The following is a 21,999-nucleotide window of genomic DNA, read 5'->3' on the forward strand; positions in this document are numbered from 1 at the left end:
TCTGCCTGGTGGGAGATGGCTCACCAGTTCTGGGCCCACAGTGCAACATCAAGAAGGGGAAAATGAGGTAGGGGAGGGCACAGACATTCTTTTTAAGAATGTGTCACATCTCACTTCTACTCACTTCCCATTGGCTGGAACTTAGTCACATGGCTGCACCTCACTGCAGAGGATGCTGGGAAATGTTGTCCTTAGCTGGGCAACCATTCGCTCAGCTAAAACTCAGAAAGCTTATTACTAAGAAAGAAGGAAAGATGGGATGCCAAGGAACAACTCTATTTCTGTCATTTGTAAGAGGTTAAGTTATAAGTAACAAAAAACTTTATTACTTTGATCTGTAAGCCCAATAAATTTATCTTTAGACAGAAAACCATGTGGAAGAATACATGTGATTGTCACCTCACAAACCTGTCTGTTAAAAATCCAACAAGTCTATGAGAAATGATTTGGGAAATTAGTCCTTGTAAAATTAGTCCTAAAGTTCTATAAAAATAATGTGAGAAAAGGCCCCACTAGGCCAGAGCTCATATGAGGTTCAACCTGAACAGGAAAAGACATTGCAAGTGAGCAAACTCCAGAAAGAGGAGGACAACAAACTCCAGAAAGAGGAGGACAACAGACTTCTGGGGATGGAGCTATAGGCATCAGATTATGTGCACTTGGCTTAGCAGCAGAACTTTGACTGTTAGAGTTGAAAGGGGGGAAGAACCAGCTACCCTCATGATGGAAGGACAGCTCACACAGGGACTACAAGGACTGACCAGAATTCTTCACTAGGAGGTGCCAGTGAGACAGATGACATGCAAACCACTGTTGCAGATAGGCCTGGGACCGCTCACTATAAACTCCAAGGTGAGAGTAAGGCAGGACCCTGGGCAGCACATGACCAAGGGAAGCACTGGAGAGAAACAAAGCAGGAAACGAGGGAGAAGGAAGAGAAGCCAGATGATGTCAATGGCCTGAGATCAGGGTGTTAACACAGCAGGGTGAGCAGGACCAGAGAGTTAGGTTTATGGGAAAATTATAGCCATAACACCCCAGAGTCAAAAAATCCTCTTAGTGGACTAAGACCTTTGGATCCTCCCAGCTTTTATTAATGGGACTCTGCCCTGAAATTGACAGGAAGAGGTACAGGCCTTTTAACCTTTTTTAGGACTAAATATTACCAATCATTTAAGAAACATAGTGCATACAATAATCCTTAGCCCTGGAATATGAATGCAGTTGGCATGACTGTTCTCATCTTTACGTTATTTAAGAAAAATCTTGCTTCATCTGGGACTGAAGATGGCTCTCTCCCAGGGGACTTTTAGCTTCAGGAGTCAGTGCATATTGCCTGAGCTTCAGCGATAGGAATACAGATTTCCTAGTTCACCATATCTGAGTGGTGGCTTGGTGATAAAGATGTACTTGCAGGAAGACAAAGTGGTATTAATGAAGTCTCAAACACCAGAGCAGTAGAAAGTCATAAAAATACTACCTAGAGGACCTTCAAGATGGCGGAGGAGTAAGACGTGGAGTTCACCTTCCTCCCCACAAATACATCAGAAATACATCTACATGTGGAACAACTCCTACAGAACACCTACTGAACGCTGGCAGAAGACCTCAGACTTCCCAAAAGGCAGGAAACTCCCCACATACCTAGGTAGAGCAGAAGAAAAGGAAAAACAGAGACAAAAGAATAGGGACGGGACCTGCCCCTCTGGGAGGGAGCTGTGAAGGAGGAAAAGTTTCCACACACTAGGAAGCCCCTTCACTGGTGGAGACAGGGGGTGGGCGGTGGGGGGGAAGCTCCGGAGCCACGGAGGAGAGCACGGCAACAGGGGTGCAGAGGGCAAAGCAGAGAGATTCCCGCACAGAGGATCAATGCCCACCAGCACTCACCAGCCCGAGAGGCTTGTCTGCTCACCCGCCGGGGTGGGCGGGGGCTGGGAGCTGAGGCTTGGGATTCGGAGGTCGGATCCCAGGGAGAGGACTGGGGTTGGCTGCGTGAACACAGCCTGAAGGGGGCTAAGTGCACCACAGCTAGCCAGGAGGGAGTCTGGGAAAAAGTCTGGACCTGCCTAAGAGGCAAGAGACCATTGTTTTGAGGTGCCTGAGGAGAGGAGATTCAGAGCACCACCTAAACGAGCTCCAGAGACGGGCGCGAGGCGCGGCTATCAGCGCGGACCCCAGAGACAGGCATGAGACACTAAGGCTGCTGCTGCCGCCACCACGAAGCCTGTGTGCGAGCACAGGTCACTACCCACACCGCCCCTCCCGGGAGCCTGTGCAGCCCGCCACTGCCAGGGTCCCGTGATCCAGGGACAACTTCCCCGGGAGAACGCACGGCACGCCTCAGGCTGTTGCAACGTCATGCTGGCCTCTGCTGCCTCCGGCTCACCCTGCATAGCGTACCCCTCCCACCCCCCAGCCTGAGTGAGCCAGAGCCCCCTAATCAGCTGCTCCTTTAACCCCATCCTGTCTGGGCAGGAACAGATGCTCTCAGGCAACCTGCATGCAGAGGCGGGGCCAAATCCAAAGCTGAACCCCAGGAGCTGTGCGGACAAAGAAGAGAAAGGGAAATCTCTCCCAGCAGCCTCAGGAGCGGCGGATTAAACCTCCACAATCAACTTGATGTACCCTGCATCTCTGGAATACCTGAATAGACAATGAATCATCCCAAAACTGAGGCAGAGGACTTTGGGAACAACTGTAGACTTGGGGTTTGCTTTCTGCATCTAATTTGTTTCTAGTTTTATGTTTATCTTAGTTTAGTATTTAGAGCTTATTATCATTGGTAGATTTGTTTCTTGATTTGGTTGCTCTCTTCCTTTTTATTTATATATATTTTTTATTTTTCCTTTTTCTCTTTTTGTGAGTGTGTATGTGTATGCTTCTTTGTGTGATTTTGTCTGTGTAGGTTTGCTTTTGCCATGGTTTTACCACTTGTTATCATTGGTGGATTTGTTTATTGGTTTGGTTACTCTCTTCCTTTTTATTTCTTAAATTACTTTTTAATATTTTTTATTTTAGTAATTTTTTATGTATTTTTTTTCTTTCTTTTTTTTTTCATTTCTCCCTTTCTTCTGAGCCGTGTGGCTGACAGGGTCTTGATGCTCCAGCTGGGTGTCAGGCCTGAGCCTGAGGTGGGAGAGCCGAGATCAGGACTTTGGTCCACCAGGGACCTCCCGGCCTCTCGTAATATCAATCAGCGAGAGCTCTCCCAGAGATCTCCGTCTCAGTGCTAAGACCCAGCTCCACTCAACGACCAGCAAGCTCCAGTGCTGGACACCCCATGCCAGACAACTAGCAAGACAGGAACACAACCCCACCCATTAGCAGAGAGGCTGCTTAAAATCATACTAAGTTCACAGACACCCCAAAACACACCACTGGCTGCGGTCCTGCCCACCAAAAGACAAGATCCAGCCTCATCCACCAGAACACAGGCACCAGTCCCCTCCACCAGGAAGCCTACACAACCCACTGAACCAACCTTAGCCGCTGGGGACAGACACCAAAAACAACGGGAAGTATGAACCTGCAGCCTGTGAAAAGGAGACCCCAAACACAGTAAGTTAAGCAAAATGAGAAGACAGAGAAATACACAGCAGATGAAGGAGCAAAGTAAAAACCCACCTGACCAAACAAATGAAGAGGAAATAGGCAGTCTACCTGAAAAAGAATTCAGAGTGATGATGGTAAAGTTGATCCAAAATCTTGGAAATAGAATGGAGAAAATACAAGAAACATTTAACAAGGACCTAGAAAAACTAAAGAGCAAACAAAGAATGATGAACAACACAATAAATGAAATTAAAAATTCTCTGGAAGGAATCAATAGCAGAATAACTGAGGCAGAAGAATGGATAAGTGACCTGGAAGATAAAATAGTGGAAATAACTACTGCAGAGCAGAATAAAGAAAAAAGAATGAAAAGAATTGAGGACAGTCTCAGAGACCCCTGGGACAACATTAAACGCACCAACATTCAAATTATAGGGGTCCCAGAAGAAGAAGAGAAAAAAAAAGGGACTGAGAAAATATTTGAAGAGGTTATACTTGAAAACTTCCCTCATAAGGGAAAGGAAATAGTCAATCAAGTCCAGGAAGCACAGAGAGTCCCATACAGGATAAATCCAAGGAGAAACATGCCAAGACACATATTAATCAAATGATCAAAAATTAAATACAAAGAAAAAATAGTAAAGGCAGCAAGGGAAAAGCAACAAATAACATACAAGGGAATCCCCATAAGGTTAACAGCTGATCTTTCAGCAAAAACTCTGCAAGCCAGAAGGGTGAGGCAGGACATATTTAAAGTGATGAAATGTAAAAACCTACAACAAAGATTACTCTACCCAGCAAGGATCTCATTCAGGTTCGATGGAGAAATTAAAACCTTTACAGACAAGCAAAAGCTAAGAGAATTCAGCAGCACCAAACCAGCTTTACAACAAATGCTAAAGGAACTTCTCTAGGCAGGAAACACAAGACAAGCAAAAGACCTACAATAACAAACCCAAAACAATTAAGAAAATGGTAATAGGAACAAACATATCGATAATTACCTTCAATGTAAATGGATTAAATGCTCCAACCAAATGACATAGACTGGCTGAATGGATACAAAAACAAGACCCATATATATGCTGTCTACAAGAAACCCACTTCAGACCTAGAGACACATAAAGACTGAAACTGAGGAGATGGAAAAAGATATTCCATGCAAATGGAAATCAAAAGAAAGCTGCAGTAGCAATTCTCATATCAGAAAAAAGGACTTTAAAATACAGACTATTACAAGAGACAAAGAAGGACACTACATAATGATCAAGGGATCAGTCCAAGAAGAAGATATAACAATTGTAAATATTTATGCACCCAACACAGGATCACCTCAATACATAAGGCAAATGCTAACAGCCGTAAAAGGGGAAATTGACAGTAACACAATAATGGTAGGGGACTTTTACACCCCACTTTCACCAATGGACAGATCATCTAAAATGAAAATAAACAAGGAAACACAAGCCTAAAAAGACACATTAAACAGGATGGACTTAATTGATATTTATAGGACATTCCATCCAAAAACAATAGAATACACTTTCTTCTCAAGTGCTCATGGAACATTTTCCAGGATAGACCATATCTTGGGTCACAAATCAAGCCTTGGTAAATTTAAGAAAATTGAAATCATATCAAGTATCTTTTCTGACCACAACGTTATAAGACTAGAAATCAAAAAATCCCTAGAAACAAATGACAATGAAAACACAACGACCCAAAACCTATGGAATGCAGCAAAAGCAGTTCTAAGAGGGAAGTTTATAGCAATACAATCCTACCTCAAGAAACAAGAAACATCTCAAATAAACAACCTAACCTTACACCTAAAGCAATTAGAGAAAGAAGAACAAAAAAAATCCAAGGTTAGCAGAAGGAAAGAAATCATAAAGATCAGATCAGAAATAAATGGAAAAGAAATGAAGGAAATGATAGCAAAGATCAATAAAACTAAAAGCTGGTTCTTTGAGAATATAAACAAAACTTATAAACCATTAGCCAGACTCATCAAGAAAAAAGGGAAAAGACACAAATCCATAGAATTAGAAATGAATAAGGAGAAGTAACAACTGACACTGCAGAAATACAAAGGATCATGAGAGATTACTACAAGCAACTATATGCCAATAAAATGGACAACCTGGAAGAAATGGACAAATTCTTAGAAAAGAACAACCTTCTGAGACTGAACCAGGAAGAAATAGGAAATGTAAACAGACCAATCACAAGCACTGAAATTGAAATTGTGATTAAAAATCTTCCAACAAACAAAAGCCCAGCACCAGGTGGCTTCACAGGCGAATTCTATCAAATATTTAGAAAAGAGCTAACACCTATCCTTCTCAAACTCTTCCAAAATATAGCAGAGGGAGGAACACTCCCAAACTCATTCTACGAGGCCACCATCACCCTGATACCAAAACCAGATAAAGATGTCACAAAAAAAAGAAAACTACAGGTCAATAACACTGATGAACATAGATGCAAAAATCCTCAACAAAATACTAGCAAACAGTATCCAACAGCCCATTAAAAGGATCATACACCATGATCAAGTGGGGTTTATCCCAGGAATGTAATGATTCTTCAATATACGCAAATCAATCAATGTGATACACCATATTAACAAATTGAAGGAGAAAAACCATATGATCATCTCAGTACATGCAGAAAAACCTTTTGAAAAAATTCAACACCCATTTATGATAAAAACCCTCCAGAAAGTAGGCATGGAGGGAACCTACCTCAACATAATAAAGGCCATATATGACAAACCCACAGCCAACATCGTTCTCAGTGGTGAAAAACTGAAACCATTTTCACTAAGATCAGGAACAAGACAAGGTTGCCCACTCTCACCGCTATTTTTCAACACAGTTTTGGAAGTTTTGGCCACAGCAATCAGAGAAGAAAAAGAAATAAAAGGAATCCAAATCGGAAAAGAAGAAGTAAAACTGTCACCTTTTGCAGATGGCATGATACTAAACATAGAGAATCCTAAAGATGCTACCAGAAAACTACTAGAGCTAATCAATGAATTTGGTGAAGTAGCAGGATACAAAATTAATGCACAGAAATCTCTTGCATTCCTATACACTAATGATGAAATCTGAAAGAGAAATTAAGGAAACAGTCACATTTACCATTGCAAAAAAAAGAATAAAATACCTAGGAATAAACTATCTAAGGAGACAAAAGACCTGTATGCAGAAAACTATAAGACACTGATGAAAGAAATTAAAGATGATACAAACAGTTGGAGAGATATACCATGTTCTTGAATTGGAAGAATCAACGTTGTGAAAATGACTATACTACCCAAAGCAATCTACAGATTCAGTGCAATCCCTATCAAACTACCAATGGCATTTTTCACAGAACTAGAACAAAAAATTGCACAATTTGTATGGAAACACAAAAGACCCCGAATAGCCAAACAATCTTGAGAAAGAAAAACGGAGCTGGAGGAATCAGGCTCCCTGACTTGAGACTATACTACAAAGGTACAGTAATCAAGACAGTATGGTACTGGCACAAAAACAGAAATATAGATCAATGGGTCAGGACAGAAAGCCCAGAGATAAACACCCACACATATGGTCACCTTATCTTTGATAAAGGAGGCAAGAATATACAATGGAGAAAAGGCAGCCTCTTCAATAAGTGGTGCTAGGAAAACTGGACAGCTACATGTAAAAGAATGAAATTAGAACCCTCCCTAACACCATACACAAAAATAAACTCAAAATGGATTAAAGACCTAAATGTAAGGCCAGATACTATAAAACTCCTAGAGGAAAACATAGGCAGAACACTGTACGGCATTAATCACAGCAAGATCCTTTTTGACCCACCTCCTAGAGAAATGGAAATAAAAACAAAAATAAATAAATGGGACCTAATGAAACTTAGCTTTTTTGCAGCAAAGGAAACCATAAACAAGATGAAAAGACAACCCTCAGAATGGGAGAAAATAGTTGCAAACGAAGCAACGGACAAAGGGTTAATCTCCAAAATATACAAGCAGATCATGCAGCTCAATATCAAAAAAACAAACAACCCAATCCAAAAATGGGCCGAAGACCTAAATAGACATTTCTCCAAAGAAGACAGACAGATTGCCAACAAACACATGAAAGGATGCTCAATATCACTAAGCATTAGAGAAATGCAAATCAAAAGTACAATGAGGTATCACCTCACACCAGTCAAAATGGCCATCATCAAAAAATCTACAGACAATAAATGCTGGAGAGGGTGTGGAGAGAAGGGAAGCCTCTGGCACTGTTGGTGGGAGTGTAAATTGATACAGTCACTATGGAGAACAGTATGGAGGTTCCTTAAAAAACTAAAAATAGAACTGCCATACGACCCAGCAATCCCACTACTGGGCATATACCCTGAGAAACCATAATTCAAAAAGAGTCATGTACCACAATGTTCATTGCAGCACTATTTACAACAGCCAGGGCATGGAAGCAGCCTAAGTGTCCATTGACAGATGAATGGATACAGAAGATGTGGCACATATATACAATGGAATATTTACTCAGCCATAAAAAGAAACAAAATTGAGTTACTTGTAGTGAGGTGCATGGACCTAGAGTCAGTCATACAGAGTGAAGTAAGTCAGCAAGAGAAAAACAAATACCGTATGCTAAAACATATATATGGAATCTAGAAGAAAAAGAAAATGGTTCTGAAGAACCTAGGGTCAGGACAGGAATAAAGACGCAGACGTAGAGAATGGACTTGAGGGGAGGGGGAGGGGGAACGGTAAGCTGGGACGAAGTGGGAGAGTGGCATTGACATATATACACTACCAAATGTAAAACAGATAGCTAGTGGGAAGCAGCCACATAGCACAGGGAGATCAGCTCGGTGCTTTGTGACCACCTAGAGGGGTGGGATAGGGACGGTGGAAGGGAGACGCAAGAAGAAGGGGATATGGGGATATGTATACATATAGCTGATTCACTTTGTTATACAGCAGAAACTAACACAACATTGTAAAGCAATTATACTACAATAAAGATGTTAAAAAAAAATACTACCAAAAATATACAGTCTTGAAAAGTGAGATGACTCAAAGGCTTGAGGTCATAATATATCAATAATAATAATAATAATATTCTATGTGTATAGCACTTTATAAATTACAAAGTGCTTTAACTATACATTGATTTCCATTGTAGTAAACGCTGAGGAAAAGGTACCATTTTCTAGGTAAGAAAGCAGACTTAGAAAATTTTAGTAACTAATCTACGATACCATGATTTCTTCGTTTACGCAAAATATTGAGAAAAGAAGAAATAAGTACAGGTGTTATAAATCCATGTCCAGGCCTCTTTCCCTTGTGACCTCTGCCTCTTCTGAGCTTTAAATGACGTAATGAGTTTTCAACCTTATTCATACATTCATCAACAACTATTTATGGTACAACCTCTGTGTGCCAGTCATTATGCTGGGCACTGTGGATGCTGTGATGGACAAGACACATGCTCTGCCTCCACAGCAAGCTTGCCATCTGGCAAAGGACAGAGGCATGTCATCCACACTAGTCATTAAAAATGAGTGAGGTGTGTGCGACAACAGCAGGAAAACAGCAGGCTGTGGGAGCACAGGAGAAAAGGATCTCACCACATCATAGGTCAGGAGAGGCTTCCCAGAGGAATTGATGTTTACATCCCCAAGTACCAGTTGATGGAATGAAGAGAATTCCAAGCTAAAAATAAAGCATGTACGAAGATGCTTCTGAGGGAGAGGTGACCCTAGATCAGAGCCAGAATAGGGATAACCCAGAGGATTTACATATTTAACGTAGTGTATGCCTTCCTACTATTGGCCTACTCAGAGACATCATCTAGTCACCCTTCCTTCCCATCCATCCATCCATCCATTCATCCATCCATCCATCCATCCATCCATCCATCTATCCATCCATCCATCCATAGTAGGTGCTGTGATGTTTACTGAGTTAATTAATTTTTTAAACTTTTCTCAAGAGACCCAGTATGTGCCAGGCACTCTGCCTAGTGATGTAGAGGGCATACAGGTACACAAGACATCATCCCAGCTGATGTGAAGCTTAAGTGTTAATTGAAGAGATAAACCCGTGCACATATTACCATAATACAAGCTCGATAGAACGGGTGTCCTAAAAGATGCCCTAAGAAGTTACCACGCACTGGACGTGGGGATAGTACACGGAGAGAAATCTAAGTTTCGGTGATAACGTTAACAGATCAACATCAGACTGAACATTCTCCACCTTTTTCATGTGTCTGTTTGATTATTTATCCTGTTTTGTTTTGTTTTCTGAAATTTGTTCTTCCATAGATTCTGTGGCAACAGCATCCGGGCCACTACTAGTTGAAGTTGCCAAAACTCCTGGTGCCAGCCTTGGTGTGGCCCTGACTACCTCGATGTGCTGTAACAAACAGGTCATTGTCATAGACAAAATCAAATCTGCAAGTATCGCAGACAGGTGAGTGTCGTAGAGAGTGCCTACTCTTCAAAACTGCATGTGTGTTAAAATATGTAGAGATATATTGATATATGTATATACATGCACTTATGTAATACCTACACATATACACACACAGTAAAAAAAAGAGCTCTTCTACCAGTTTATGCAAGCTTCATATACAAAACAAGTTACTGTTCTAGCGCTTAAAAATTCACCTACCTTATCAGCCACCCCATCAAGTAATGTTGCTTCACCCAAATGTTTGGTGTGGCCTTTAGAAATGGGGAAAAAAGTCAAGCAACTCAGCACATTTACCTACTGTGTCCTAGGGTAATAGCCCGTTTTTGGTTTAGGGTAGCTAAGCAGATCTTATTATGTGAACAATTAATCCTGCCACCATACAATCTTATTCCTTTTTTTTTGAAATAAATAAAACAACATTTTTTAAATGATACAATCTTGAAAGAAAGGCCCTCCGCCGTCATAGTATGTTAGTCTTAGGGTTTCACCATTTTCAAGGGTCCCCGAAAACATCATTCATTCCCATGACAATAAAAACGCAAGACTTTTATCCTGAACTCTTCTTCCTAATTAATATTTTAGACTTACAACAAGGGGGAAAAAAGACTACCTTAGCACCTAATAAATTATTTTACAGCTTCTGGTAAGAAAACCCCCAGCTCATAGCTGAAGCACTCCAAGTGCATCCACGTGGAATTTTATTTTTAGATGACTTGAAATGCTTTTGTCTTGAGAAGTAGACTCTGGTCACCGTGGAAATGTTTAGATCTATTGGGTTGGCCGAAAAGTTCATTTGGGTTTTTCCATAAGATGTTACCAAAAAACCTGAACGAGCTTTTTGGTCAACCCAATACTTGACTACCCAATCTCCCTGCATGTTTCCAGCCCTCTTCTGCCCAGGCCCTGGCCCTGCCTGGTGAACCTCTGTCTCCGATGCACCTGTGGCAACCCCTGTAGTGGTCCATCTGCAGCTCCACTGTGCTGGCTGTTACCTACATTCAGCCCTTTAACAGTCATGGCCGTTGACCCACGGGTGCTCTCCCATTCAACGGTGCAGGATGCTTTCATTTTCTCCCTGTTTCTTTCCCATTTCGCAGCGGGTAAGCAGATTAAGCAGCTGTCCACTTGACTGGTACCTCGGGGTGCTGACTGCTGTGTATGCTGTTGTCAACTCATCCAGTAGCCAATCTCTTGAGTTTGGCAGGATGTAGCAACCAGCCCCCCATCCCAGCTACCCCCACACCCCACTCACCACGAAGGCCTCCTCTGACTACTCTTTGACTCCTGCATAATTTCCATCATCACTGAGAGCTTTTGTACTAATAATTGTTTAACTCCAGAAAAGCAAAATAAAACACAGTAATCAAGCACTGGTGATCTGGGAGCTTGAGTGAGACAATTCTGAGCAAGCACTGGCTCAATCTTTCCCCAAGTTATTCCCATTAACACAGAAAATAGTTGTAAATGACCCTATTCCCATTCTGTGAGTCACATCTTCACATTCTGAATGTTTACCAACTCACAGATATAAAAACCTAGGAGGAAAACCCACAGAAAAAAGTCAAGGGGAAACATTTTCCTCTTCTTCCCTCCCTTCCCGCTCACTTCCCCTCAACTTGCAGCATCACCACCCCCCAAATAATATATTCTTTATGAAGGACAAAAGAAAAATATTCCCTTGAGTTTTTCTGTATATTCTACAAGGTTTTACATTCCTCTTCATATCCAAGGAACTTAACATCTGAGAGGCGGTGTTTCCTATAACATCCAAACGATTCCTTTTCTTTCTTAAGTAAGTGAAAACTGTGTGAAGTTTTAACTATGAGGACGTGAAAGTCGGAATCCCAGGAGGACGGCACTCCATCGTAGTGAGACTTTCTCCTTTCCCGTAGATGTGGTGCTCTGCACGTGGGCGATCACATCCTGTCCATCGACGGGACCAGCATGGAGTACTGTACGCTCGCAGAAGCAACCCAGTTCCTGGCCAACACCACCGACCAGGTCAAGCTTGAGATTCTTCCCCATCATCAGACCCGCCTGGCCCTGAAGGGACCTGACCATGGTGAGAAGATCCATCCGGATAAATATCTGTTAATCCTCCCCTTGCAATGATTGCTTCTCCAGCAGAGTTAGAAAGCAGGGAGATGCTGAGTTTAATTCTGCCTCTGTCATTTCTTTTCAAAACCACAGGTGATCTTTGTTTACTCTTCTTCATCTTCCAAATCCCTTTTCCCAAGCCACAGGTAATTTACTTGAAACCCGCAAATTGAGGAAAGAAACCGTTGTTTGAAATAGAATTTTCAGCCTTGTACTATTTGATTTTTTTTTAAAGCCTTTGGTGCAAATTGAGTGTGGAGAGAAGGGAAATAATTTGACTTCCTGTTATTCATATTGAATTTCCACTCTGCTGAAAGGACAGTAAAGGCAAATAGTAAAACTCCCAGTTTTTAAAAATAAAGTGGTATCATGCCAGACCCTTCAAATATTGGGGGAGGTGGGTGGGAACAGTTGCATGAGGGATGACTTTCTCTAGATTTTGTCTGTTCACCAGAGTAGTTTTTTTCTTAGGATGGAGAACAACCTTTCTGACCAAATATTTCTCCTGGGAGTATCAGAATATTTCACTACAGTTATGCAGTAACAAGTGTCAATTGAGGGAATCTGCATTTTCACTGTCTTGAAGCTCACAGATCTGCTTGCTGAGCATTTATATACCATCCCACCTAAGCATCGTTAAATAAAACCCAGTGCAAGAAAAAGGACTTTGAGCCCAAAATCAAATGAAGAAAGACGCTCCAGTGAGGTCTTTGTTCCAACCCTTCTCCCTCCTTTTCCTTAAACCAAGCACCCTCCATTTTTATTCCTTGAAACCAATTCCTCGAAGCCTCACTAATACTATCAGGGCTCCCTAAAGGCGAAGAACACATTTCTGTATGTTTAGTTAGCAAGAGAAGAATTTTCTCTGGAACCGAAATTTTGCTTATGAGGAGGTCATTTGTATCCTATGTCTCCAACCTTCTAAAACACACTGCACTTTTCCACAGTTTAGAAAAAAAAAGAGGTACCAAATAATTTTCATACTGAATGAGTCAGCTGGATGCAACCTTTTTTAATTAAATGGAGCTTAGACAGCCCTGGAGCTAATGAAAGTCTCCAGTACAGCATTCCCTTTATCAGATTTTAATTTTACACATTGGAGTTGGAGAAATGAGGCAGCCGAGGCAGGTTATGAAATTCTGCCTCATTTGAATGGAAATGATAAAGGGGTGCAATTCATGGGAACATTCCCTTCCCGTCAAGGGGCCATGTGGGCCTTTCCCGCTCACTGGCTGAGAAGGTAGATTTCTAAAACCGTTAAGTTTCTTCTAAATTAATCTGAAATCGCCACTGGATTTGGATCACAGTGGGCTCAACAGTGCACACTGCCTAGTGCTTTTTCAGCATGAGATTTCGCTTGGTAAATTCTGGTATCAGTGAATCAGGAAAGTGAACAGACCCTATAAAAATGTCATTGTCTTTAGCAACCTCATTTTTTCCCACCTTTTATTTGCCCTGTATACAAATCATAAATAGTTCAAATAGTTTCCACTCATGAAATATTAAATATTTTTACCTGCCAAGACAGTCTGAGAAGATGAATTTATATACTAAAATGGATGGAGACCAAAAATTAATTTTTCTTTTCTTCACTGTGGAAAACCTGACGTCATTTGTGATTTTTCAGGGGGGTGAAGGGCTGGTCATTTTAGTAATTCTAGCTTCTATTTTTGACCCTGTCATCCACTTTTGTTGAAAATTGTTCACCATCTTCTTTATCTAACATACAGACATCTCCCTACATTTTACATTAAAATCAGGCTCGTATTTCCAAGAAGAAATAAATATTGGCTCTTAAACATAGTTAAATCCCCGTTAATCCTCAAAAATGTTATTGTGTTTCTAATTCTCAAACTTCTGTTTTGGTATGTAGTGGTGTTGTTTTAGGTAGTTTTACCCTTTTACTACAAGAAAGCTCTGGTTATTTTTTCAGAATCTCTGATGCCTAAACAGCATGTCTCTCATCCCATAGGTGGATGGAGATACAACATTTCCCAGATTTTACTTAGCAACAGAGCATTCAGGAAAATGTAGCATTCAAGGAAATATAGAAATGGGCACATCAACCAGGAATAGATTAACTGTGCCTTTTGCTGGGAAGTAGCAACATTCAAAAAGCCAACAAGAATGAGCTTTTTAAAGAGCTCAGACATTGTTCCCACTGAGGGTCTTTGGGAGACATAGTCATGATTGGAGGAAACTTTGTAAAAGAGTTTGGAAAAGAAAATGTGAGCAGAGTCATGAGGTTTTATACATTCAGTACCAGGAGGACTTCCATTTCTGAGCCCCAGGAGCAACCACCAGAGTAGCTGTTGCCTACACCCTTGGACTCCTGGACAGGACAAGAGGGTACAGTTAGAAAAGAGAACAAACAGAAGTACCTTCCATATCAGATACCTCAAGATTTCAACAGTGATGTCACCATGGAATGATAGGAAAAACATTATATTTTCCTTGCTGTTTATCTGTAACAAAGGTCTTAGGAACACACATAGGAAGAGGCAGTGGAGTGTGGTGGCTGAGGGCAGCAACTCAGAGTCAGACTTTGAGCACTTTAATTCTGACTCCACCACTTGGGAACTTAGCAAGTTACCCAACTTTTCTATACCTCAGTTTCTTCATCTGTAAAATGGGTATTGTAATAATACCTACCTCATAGGTATATCGTGAGTATTATCTGAGATAATCCATGTAAAAGCGCTTAGCACAGTGTCTGGTATAGAGCGAGTACTCAGTGAAAGCTGACTGTTATTATGGGGACCATTAAATGGGAGAATATAAATGAATGTTTTTTGCAAAATGAAAGAGCATGCCAAAAATGTAACATCTAATTTTTAAACTAAAATACTTGCCTAACATATGAATATTAAGTACCCCACCATAAAACAGAATAGATTTAGAGTGCACGTTCAAAATAGACTATAGCTGTCTTCTCTGGCCTACATTGTTTGTTGAACGCCTTTTGCATTCATTATCCATGGCATGCAGTTTTGTGCATTATCGAATATAATTTTTGTCTCAATTATTTTATGTGTATGAAGATTGAGTCCCCAGTAGTAGTTCAAAGTCAAAGTAAATGTTATGACCTACATTTAACCTGCCTGCCACAAATGGCACGGTGCCAGACATACAATAGGTGCTCAGTAGCTTTCTTATTGAGTTATTAATTGGGCTTGACAGTAATCAAAAATGCCCAGTAATTTTCAAAGCACTCCATAAAGAACTGGGTCAAAAAGTGAGTGTAGAATTCTGAAGTTCACTCACTGTACCTCATTTGACAATATTTTACAGAGCTCAATAGAATGGCTGTGAGGTAGATTAGCCAGACCCAGCAATGACTGCATCTTGCTAAAAAGTCTTTTGGTACACCCTAAAGTAGAATGAGGATGGTGAAAGAGAATACATCAGGGACTTCCTGGGCAGTGCTCTTTATCCCAAGGAAACTGCTGCTGCAGTGTGGACAGTGTGGGCATGGACCCTCTGGCTGATATTCCTGTTCATTCATGCATGCATCCATTCACACATTCATTCACTCATTCATCAGTCATCATATACCAGACACTGTTCTAGTTGCCATGATACATCTAGTGAGCAAGACAAGCAAAGTGGATTCCTATTCTCATGGAATTTACATTCCAGTATAGAGGGGCAAACAGTAAAAGTGTATTAAATAAATAAAGCCATTTCAGACAGCAATAAGTGCTATGAAGAATATAAAACAGCAATGGGATAGCATGGATGGGAGAGGGCAGCTACTTCATCCAAGGAGGTCAGAACAACTCTGAGGTGGTGGTACCTGAGCTGAGACCTGAATGATAGTAAGAAGCCAGCCATGCAAACAAGGGGGAGAAGAATATTAGAGGTAGGAAGAACAGGAAGTGCAAATGCCCTGAGGCAGGAAGCAGCCTGGCTTGTTCTAAGACAAGACAGAAGACCAACATGGCTCAAACAGGCAGTGATGAGGAGAGTGCTAGGGGATGAAGCTGGAGAGATAAGTAGGGCTCACTTTTGATTCTGTTTGTAATTGTAACCCATTGAAGTACCTTAAATGGGAGTCACATGATCTAACTTACGTATTTGAAAGATCATTCTGTATTGTGGATACAGAGATGAACCAGGGAGGCAAGTCTGAAGATGAGGAAGTGATCTAGGTGAAGGAGATGGTGGCTTGAAAGTAGAATAGTGGAGAGGGAGATGGAACCCAAACTAGAAACAGCAGTGGATAGAAGGAAAGGGCCAGATGGTTTAGGGTTACAAAATTATGGTGGCCAGAAAAGTGTGCTGCAGATTCCTGAAATACTCTCTAAACTTAAGTGCCCAATGAGTGAAATTTGTTGAGTGAGAGATACATCTATTTCCTTTAAAAGATGATTCATTGGCAAGTAGATAGAAAGCAGACAGAATCAGTGCTATTCATAAAGGGTCATTGGATTTTATTCTGTGTACGAGCATCATGCTAAGCACCTTAGGTACATAATTCTCACACTTGGCCTGTGGAATAGATGCGTTCATGATCTCCACTTGACATATGAGAAAACTGAGGCCTCGAGAGGTTGAGTAACTGGCCAGGGTCATATACAGAAGACGGGCTGGAGCCAGAACAGAAACTCAGGTTGGCCTCAGCCCATGGTGATCTGTCCACACTAGTGCTTTTGTTCCATTTACTGTCTCATTCCAGAAAGGCTGTGAAGTGGCCAGTGAGACTGATATCACGGATGGTATAATCTAAACTCTTATGTAAATAACCCTCCTTTAAATACTTACAGAGTATTTGACCTCACTACATGAATAGATGCTGCAAAATCATTCACATGTAAGGCATCTAACCTTAGAATCATAACAGTAGGAGATAAAAGTTCATATTTTATTTTTCATTTTTTAAGATACTTAAATGAAAAATTTCATGTCAATATAGTAACAAACATAAAAGTGCTCGTATTTCAGAACACTGGGTAGAAAATCAAATCTAAACAATATTGAAATTAGAATGGAAATATGATATACAATTTTTTGAAAATAAAGGGGACACCAGAATTTTGAAATTGACTTTATTAAAATTTCATGGCATCTTAAGGAAATATAAAGTATTTGAAATACTTTAATAATTAAATATCTCTTTCAAATGTAAATACATCTTTTAAAAATACCCCCCAAATTGTAAAATATATTGAGACTTTTATCTTCTGATTAGAGTATAAATAAGATCCTGATAATGATAGATGATTAGAGTGGTTTATTGTTGAGAAAAATCAAGTTCAAGGGATGAATAGTAGTGTAATTAAAATGTCAGAGCAGTAAATTTTGATGTGTGACTAGTAAACCCCTTGAATCAGGAGCCAATGTGATTTATCGTTCCTTCTTTCCTTTTTCTCAAAACAAGTGCTACTAACTGGCCAAGATTTGCAAATCTTTAATCACTAATCTTGTGCCATAGATCTTTGTGGGGTTGACTTTTAAGTTTAAAAAAAAATGTTTTTAATCTCTGCTGTGAAGCACAGGGGGAGATTAGAAATTGATTCAATAGTCATCTTAAAAGGAGAAAAAATGGGCTGGGGAAAGACATGCATTATTCTTGGGAAGATGAAAAGTTACCATCCCTGATGTTAATCATCAGTTTTGCTGACCACTGAGAAAAGGGCAAAGTCAATATATATATATATATATTTTTTTTTTTTTTTTTTTTTTTGCAAGCAGCTTTCATTTTTTTGTTACACTTTTTATTTGTGCAATTCAGTTACTTTTTCCTCTTTTTTTTTGGTTCTTTGTTTGTTTGTTTTTCTTATTTCTCATCATCACTTCATATGGGCAGTGAAAATTCAGAGGAGCGACAGGCAACCTCCCTGGGATTCCTGGGCCAGCGACCACTGCAGTCTTCACACCTACCATCACTATAATACGTACCACCCTGACCATTGCAGAGCGCCAGCCCTGACATTCACGAAAGCACCTCCTCCAAACAGCCCTCGTAATGTTCCAGGCTTTCGCCTCCTGGTCTTTTACTTAAATTATATTCTTCTCACCCCTTCCTCATCTGATTCATACCATTTTTGGTTTCATGGGTGTGGTGTGCTTTTCTTTATGTAGTAGCAACTTATCATTTCTGTCGTCTCTTAAGTCCTTCTTTTCCATCGGAAAGCATTTGTTGTTAGGAAAGGACGTGAAGGTTCCAAATGCTTTATGTGTGGTCAGGAAATAACAATGCAGGATAGTATATACAGTACAGTATTCTCAGACCTTATTTGTGTATGTGGAACCACTTGTGAAATTCATGTCAGAAAACATCTATGAAAATGAGGTGATGTATTTGATGCATTGAGTTGTTGTTTATGGAGAAACTGGTTTTAATGTTTACTTTTTTGTCTAAAGCAAAATTCATAGAGCCTCTCGGTGTTGCATTATACTTATGAGGATCAGTGCTACTCCTCAGGCATTTCCGGGCCCTTGTAACTCAGATTCTAAAGCGCTGTCTCCATGGCTCCTGAGATCTGGTCTCTGATTGGTTGGGGTACCTACTAGCCATTGCTGTGCCTCTTGTGTGTCTTTCTGTACTGTTGCTGGTTGGCAGGTGTGGCAGGCTCACACCCCACCTGAGAATGCTCTGTGCCAAGTCCTCACTCTTTTACAGCAGCTTTGTCTTCATCCTTCTCTCCTACCTCCACGAGTGCATACAGCCTGAGTTCCCTGAACATGGGGACTTTGCCTCGAAGCCTCTACTCCACTAGCCCACGTGGAACCATGATGAGGAGGAGGTTGAAAAAGAAAGACTTCAAAAGCTCACGTAAGTGAAATGTTAGCCAATGACTTTGGGCCTGGAGGAAACGTGTGGGTCCGTTGGAGTCTTGGATATAAGGAAACCTGCAGGAAGAGTGTTTCGCAGGTAGACGCTAAGCAGCTCGCAGACCTGTGCCAAAGACCGGTGAAATGATCTCTCTTGTCGACATGGTAATGATCGCACCAAATACAGTTTCAGACTGAATTTGTTAGTTCATTCTACCTTTGTCTACAACTTTTTTTTGAGATCTTTTTCTTGCTCTTTTGATCTGATAAAATAACCAAAGATGTGATTTTTTTTTTTCTTTAAGACTCCTTCCTTATATTCTGGGTAGTTTTGGACATGAAATCTTTGTTCTTAGTTTCTTATTCACCCTAAAGCAATTTTTTGAAAACTAGGTCCCCCTTTTGATAAATATAAGAATTCCATGCAGTTGTTTAATATTATTATACATTTCATACTAAATTATACTTCATGAACCTCCCTCTGCAAGAAAGGCAATAAGTTTAAACATGCGTTTTCAAACTGTATCTCATTCCCCTTGAATGTGCCTTTTCAAACTGTATTTCACTCCCCAAGATTCTAATACTTTCCCCAGGAACCTGCCCCACTGAAAATCTCTGCCCTAACATATATCTCTGTTACTCACTCCAGCGTCAGGAAGATTGAAGGATGCTCGTCTTTACAACAAGCATCCTAAGGTCCAGGAATTTCGACTGTGATTCTTAGAAATATGATCTTCTGGGACAGCCAAGCACATTATAGATTAGGCAAGACTAGGAAGATGTGGTTGGCTGCTTGCTTCTGGATAGCTGGTTGTACATGTAAACAAGAAAAGGGTGGTTGAATGGCTTAGGGAAGAAGGGAAGAAACACATCACTCCTAAATTTTTCTTTTGTGGTGACGGGAGGGCAGAATATAATCTCTCATCATAATCACGTAAGTTTTAAAGGAAGAGAACACCTATCTCTCCAACCAGATCTAATCATAGTCTAGGGAGGTGTGAGTATTTCTTGTTTTTTTTGGTGGCCATGATTGTGATTCCTGTAAAGAAGCTCAAAGAAGATGGGATCTCTTCCTGTGCTTACCATGGGGATAAAGTAAGGACCACTCTTAAGCTACCTAAACAAAACCAAACCCAGGTACTTCAAGACTGGTGTTAAAGAAAAAATGTTCTTGTGAGGAAGGGTGGTTGGATCTTTGGCTCTTCAGCTGGTTTGCCAGAGATTCATCTTCAGAGGTGGGTCTGTGGCCAGGCCTACCAATGCCACCATCAGTGTAGGAGACCAGCCATCACCCATACTGGGACGTAGTCTCTTCATGTTATAAGAACCTGAGGTTTCCTTACAAGGAAAACCATCGCAAACCTCCACTGTGCTGTATTCATGATATTGACCTGCATATCCCTTCAAATATAAGATTTGTCATCTTTAGTATAGGTAAATAGAAGGAAGACTGAGAACCAGGAGCTTCTAGAGCCTCATATGTTTCTTAGCTGACTCGAGAGAGTAAACTATTTACTCGTGGAAGAAATGAGTTGAAGGCAACATAGTGAACTGGTTATGAGCATAGCCTCTGGAACCAGGTTGTGTGGGTTCTCATCCCAGTGTCATTAATTTCTAGCTCTAGGACCTTGAGCAGATTTTTTAAGCTCTCTGTACCTTAGCCTTCTTAGCTACAAAGTGGGGCTAATTATAGTATTTACCTTATTGGGTAATTGTGAAGATTATATGAAAATGTGTATGTGTGTGTGTGTGTGTGTGTGTGTGTGTATATGTATATATTCTCGTCACTGAAAGGAACGTGCAGGACAAGAAATACACTCTAGACTATATATTCATATATATATATGATATGTTCATATATATGTGTGAATAATGATATATTCTCATATAATCTTCACAATTACCCAATGAAATAAGAACTATAATTATATATATACAATATATATATAACATATATATATGCTAGAACAATACTTATTAAATAGTAAGCGCTATTGACATTGTTAGCTGTTTTGAATAGCTTAAGTGTTTGCTATTATGATGCCTAAATCTGAAATGTTGACACTGCTCTCAAACGTAGGCATTTTTCACATGGTTCCACTTTGACATAATACATAGGTTGAGTCTTTCATTTAATGCCTCAGGATTTGTGGTGGATATTTTTATATGAGATTTTTTACATAAAATGGCTTCTTGTGAAGCACTGCTTACTGAGAGAAAACAGGCTAACAGCCCTCAGCAGGGAAGAGCAATTAAAACGGATGCATTCATGTTCATACTTCTGCTTTAATGGCCAAACATTTGTTTGTGTGAGGTAAGACTGCTGTCTTGATTAAGGATATTGGTGACTACAAATAAATGATAATCTGTTTGGCCATCTCAGGTGTATGTTTACACATCTTAAAGTTTTTTGTTTTTTGGGTTCTTTTTTTTTTTGGCTGTGTTGGGTCTTCGTTGCTGCACATAGGCTTTCTCTAGTTGCAGCGGGCAGGGGTTACTCTTCGTTGCGGTGCGTGGGCTTCTCATTGCGGTGGCTTCTCTTGTTGTGGAGCACGGGCTCTAGGCGGGCGGGCTTCAGTAGTTGTGGCACACGGGCTCAGTAGTTGTGGCTCATGGGCTCTAGAGCGCAGGCTCAGTAGTTGTGGCGCACAGGCTTAGTTGCTCCGCAGCATGTGGGATCTTCCCGGACCGGGGCTCCAACCCATGTTCCCTGCATTGGGAGGCGGATTCTTAACCACTGCGCCACCAGGGAAGCCGTATACATCTTGAAGTTTGTAGTAGGAAACAAAGCCGAGACCACACTGTCACCAATACCCATAACCAACTGATAAATTCTCTCTTGAAACAGCACATTATTCTCCAACATAGTAGAAATATAAGCAGAAACCTGGTTCTAGAAATTTCTTGATATTTATGTTTGCTGTAGACTGTAGCCAGTAGAGCACCACTGACTGTGTACCTATCAGAATTTGTCTTGGGAAATCATACATTTGTATTTTAATCAAACAATAAGATACAAAAACTATAAACTTTTATTCCCACTTCAGAAAGACCTAAAAAAAAAAAACTAATGATAGTTT

At 40.5% G+C, this 21,999-nt stretch overlaps 1 protein-coding gene across 3 annotated transcripts in view; it reads left to right on the top strand.

Moving 5' to 3' along the window:
- The window catches only part of GRIP1 (glutamate receptor interacting protein 1), a 736,800-nt gene that overhangs the window by 619,198 nt on the left and 95,603 nt on the right, over window positions 1–21,999 (top strand). For 2 of the 3 annotated variants that reach the window (XM_057557420.1, XM_057557421.1), the window contains exons 8-11: window positions 9,895–10,042; window positions 11,938–12,107; window positions 17,952–18,107; window positions 18,768–18,920. In XM_057557420.1, the coding sequence (XP_057413403.1) occupies window positions 9,895–10,042; window positions 11,938–12,107; window positions 17,952–18,107; window positions 18,768–18,920 (627 nt within the window). The remainder of the gene's footprint in view (window positions 1–9,894; window positions 10,043–11,937; window positions 12,108–17,951; window positions 18,108–18,767; window positions 18,921–21,999) is intronic. The other variant, XM_057557422.1, reaches the window with a different exon arrangement.

Source organism: Balaenoptera acutorostrata, chromosome 11 (genome assembly GCF_949987535.1).
Source record: "Balaenoptera acutorostrata chromosome 11, mBalAcu1.1, whole genome shotgun sequence".
Classification (NCBI taxonomy): Eukaryota; Metazoa; Chordata; class Mammalia; order Artiodactyla; family Balaenopteridae; genus Balaenoptera; species Balaenoptera acutorostrata.